The sequence below is a fragment of the Pinus tabuliformis genome, chromosome 1_2 (assembly GCF_031772625.1).
Source record: "Pinus tabuliformis cultivar Carrire ecotype Pingquan chromosome 1_2, CPIR1, whole genome shotgun sequence".
Lineage (NCBI taxonomy): Eukaryota > Viridiplantae > Streptophyta > Pinopsida > Pinales > Pinaceae > Pinus > Pinus tabuliformis.
The window spans coordinates 22,468,667-22,472,317 of NC_142298.1; the positions used below are offsets into that span (position 1 = coordinate 22,468,667).

At 34.6% G+C, this 3,651-nt stretch overlaps 1 protein-coding gene across 1 annotated transcript; it reads right to left on the reverse strand.

The window, feature by feature from the left end:
* Positions 1 to 1,114: 1,114 nt before the first annotated feature.
* Positions 1,115 to 2,153, reverse strand: LOC149204137 (thaumatin-like protein). The gene is made up of 2 exons (XM_089393213.1): positions 2,006 to 2,153; positions 1,115 to 1,902 (listed from the first exon to the last, which is right to left on the reverse strand). The coding sequence occupies exons 1-2, from the start codon at positions 2,079 to 2,081 to the stop codon at positions 1,424 to 1,426; spliced, it is 555 nt and encodes a 184-aa protein (XP_089249339.1). The 5' UTR covers positions 2,082 to 2,153; the 3' UTR covers positions 1,115 to 1,423.
* Positions 2,154 to 3,651: the final 1,498 nt, after the last annotated feature.

Genomic DNA, 3,651 nt, shown 5'->3' on the forward strand with positions numbered 1-3,651 from the left:
TTGAAAGATTGGGGAATTCACTACCAAAGATAAATGCCACCATGGATAAAAATTATTGTAAACCTATGTAATCATGTATCCAAAGAACTAGAGTTACCTTCAGGTATTATAGGTGGCAAAAGCTACATAGAGCCACTCTAGACAAGCACAACAGATATTGGGATATCTCCACCACTCAACCTAAATTATATGCCAACTTGAATTTGAAATCCCCAACCTATTCTCCCTATTCTAACAACAGTAACCCAAAGATATCCATAAATGTCAAGGAAAAGATCTTAAAATAGTAAGAAGTAAGGTTCAACTTTGCAGGGGATTTGTTCATGGACTTGAAGACAACCAAAATTCTCACTTTTTTTATATTTTTGCACAATTGTAGCATCAGCATTTCTTAAAATAAGATAAGTTTAAAATTTTATATCCCTATTATTTAGATAAATACATGTTATCTCATCAATCTACATACACAATTATTCAAGTTACTATCAAAATGAGTAAATATTGGATAAATGCCCTTAACTCTTCCATTACCATGAAAGATTACTAATTAAACTTTTACTTTTCTTTTAAGTAGTTTCCAACTAAGCCAAAAATGTTGCAAAGATATCATCTGAATAAATCTCCATTACCATGCAAAGGCCTCCTATTTAGAAATAGATATATGTTTAATGCATTGAGCATTGAATTTAATAATATTGTTATTATTATGAATATCGCTATATATTATTTTGATTTATGGAATAAAAGATTTGTAACCTTTTGTGTTTTCAATGAAAAAAAACTCAAAACATAAATATAATATATGATTTTAAATTGTGTTACATTTTTCCTTTCTCAAATTTATATGTAAATGTGATAGGATTAATATTGCAAATATAATAGTGTATTATATAAATGGAAAAAAATTTGTTAATTCATAAAATTACATAAATATTTTTTTATTAAAAATATATGTTAACAATAATTAATTAAAAATAAAATTCACGAAATCATCTATATTTATTTAATAAATCATTTAAAATCAATTGATCTAGGTTGTAAATATATCCAAATTGATCGATATAGACACGATAAAGATATCCAAAATAACATCACTCATTTACAAACTAAGAAATAAAAGTATTATAAAAATAATTATGCCTTCCCTTTTTCACAGGATAGAACTTCCTTTTTACGGGATACATCTTCTTGCGCACAATGGTACTCTTATTATAAATATGTTGATTGTAATATTCTTATTGTAGATATGATACTGCATAGAATTCGGTTTACCTATCAAAGGTGGGGATGGATTTTATGTAATGAACAGAGAATAAGGTATGATAAGCAGGGATGGATTTATGTAACGAACAGAGAATAAGGTATTATAAGCAGGCATGGATTTTATGTAACGAACAGAGAATTCAGTATGATAAGCTTCTCATCAAGGGCAGAATATAACGTTGTAATTAGCACCAGAAGCGCAAGCGTGGGTTTTAGTGTTATCACTGGGATATAGGTAGGCATCTGGGCACTTGTCCATTTTGCAAGTGGGTGCAATGCAGCCACCGTTGGAGGGAGTTAGGGAGAGAGGGACATTGAAACCATCAATTACGGAGATGTCATAGTAATCTTGATTGTTGCCCCCATTCAGAGTATATTCAACCAGCGTTGTAGGAGGCTGTCCCGAGAGTGTACAGCTGAGCACGCCGCCGCAGTCACCAGTGCTGCAGCTTCCTTTACCAGAGGCATCGAAGGAGCATCCCGTACGTCCCCAAAATCTGCCTGCACTTGTTCCTGCGGGCACGTTAACACTCCATGATTGCCCCTGCCCCAGCGCTTGACCGCCACCGACGGGAATTCCTGCGGCCCATACCGTGTATGAACACTGGTTCTGGATCACAAACGTCGCACCCGTAGCTCCTGCACTTACCAAAGCAAACAATTATTTATTTATGATAGGTACTCACCAAAACAAACAAATATGATACGTACATAAAATACAGTCGAGGGATTACCACCTTACCTTGAACATAGAGATTAAATATTAATGCTAGTGTTGCTGTAACATAAACCGAAACTGCCAATGTTCTTGCCCCCATTGCAACGGCCACCCGCAAGTAATTAAACACAACTACAAAACAGCGCAACACAAGGAAGGAATTGCAGTTGAGCTTATTTCATGCTTGTATATGACAGGTGAGACTCTATATATAGGCGAGGGTAGCCAGCCAAAACTTGATCTTAGCGTAGCGTATAATGCACGAGGGTCATATCAACTTCTAGATGGTCAAGGCCGCCTTAAACCAGCGATCACAAATATCCGACGAAATTCTTATTCTATCTGACTGACTATGTGGAAAATTATACTCAGAAAATGATTAAGATAAAATGTGTGATGTACAATAAGCCACGGCAATAGTTACTGAAGGCGCAGAGAGCACGAGGAATTTTCGGAAGAAAAAACAAACATTAGAGAGCGTGATGTACAGATGGAGTCGTAGTTTAGTACGCGCCATTTAGTTATCATTTCTGCAGGCCAAGTAATCCAAGCCCATGGTTGCTATATGTTTCACAAAGACACAAAAAGAACCAATTGAAATAGGCCATCATTATCACATAAAAAGTAGGGATAAGGAAAAGATAGTGGGTTTTCGTTATTACATAAAGTAAGGATATAAGCAATCTTTCTTAGATCCTATTTACATCGTTCTATACTTTATTGCTCACAAGAGACAAGACATACGTTACATTGAGGGAAAAGGCTATAATAATAAGATTGTATTGAAGAAATCAACAATAATATTCTCAAACAGTTAAATAAGATTATAGTGAAGACATCAACAATAAATGAATGTAGTAAGACTCAACTGAATTCAAGATAAATATAGTAATCTCAATTAACTATGACACTTAGATGGACGACTATGACACCTATTAAGTGATTGTAATTAAATTCTCCAACACTCCCTTTAATTTGAAGCACACAAAAGTCCACATAAAAGTTTAATTAAGATGCCTAGTGGTCTATGTCTTAGCCAGACTTGTAATTTAAAAAATTGACCTCAACTACATTTACTTTTCTTCTTCTCTTCTTCCTTATCCTTTAAAACTTAGTTTCTTCATTTGCTAATGCAGGTCTTCCATTGTTCGAGGCTGTCTAAGTATGTCTTGGACTTCTTCAAAAAACAACGCCTATGTGGACTATTTCCACATGTCTTCTTTTGTAGTGTTCTTTTCATCATCCATCTTTTGCTGCAACATAAGTCCATAATACAATTTCATCTCTTTATGACTCCAATACCTGAAAAATTCATTAATATTGTCATCATCAAAGTTGTCTTTAAGGTTCATTGTTGCAACCTCTATGTAGAGTTCATCTAGACATGGTGTTGCAAGTCACACTTTAAGGAATTTTAACTCTTCTTCATAATCGATCTGTGTACTTCCACATTGAAAATCAGTGCTAGAGTTAAAAATATTTGCAGAACCACTTTGGTTTTGTTCCTTATGCTTTGTAATGAGAGTTTTCTCTTGTTGCACTTCTAGCTCTTGTTCTGCCTCTGTCTATGTTTTCTCCTTGTGGGCTTCCTTCTTTTCCTCTAGCTCTACCTCTGTCTCTAGCTTTGTCTTTATCTCTTCCACTTCTGTACTAACCTGTGTTGTTGCAGA

What these genes read in the sequence shown, in the direction of transcription:
- LOC149204137 (XM_089393213.1), bottom strand. Translation starts at nt 2,081, where the DNA reads ATGGGGGCAAGAACATTGGCAGTTTCGGTTTATGTTACAGCAACACTA. An exon ending in ATTTAATCTCTATGTTCAAG is followed by an intron (nt 1,903 to 2,005) that starts GTAAGGTGGTAA and finishes TGGTAAGTGCAG; the next exon opens with GAGCTACGGGTGCGACGTTT.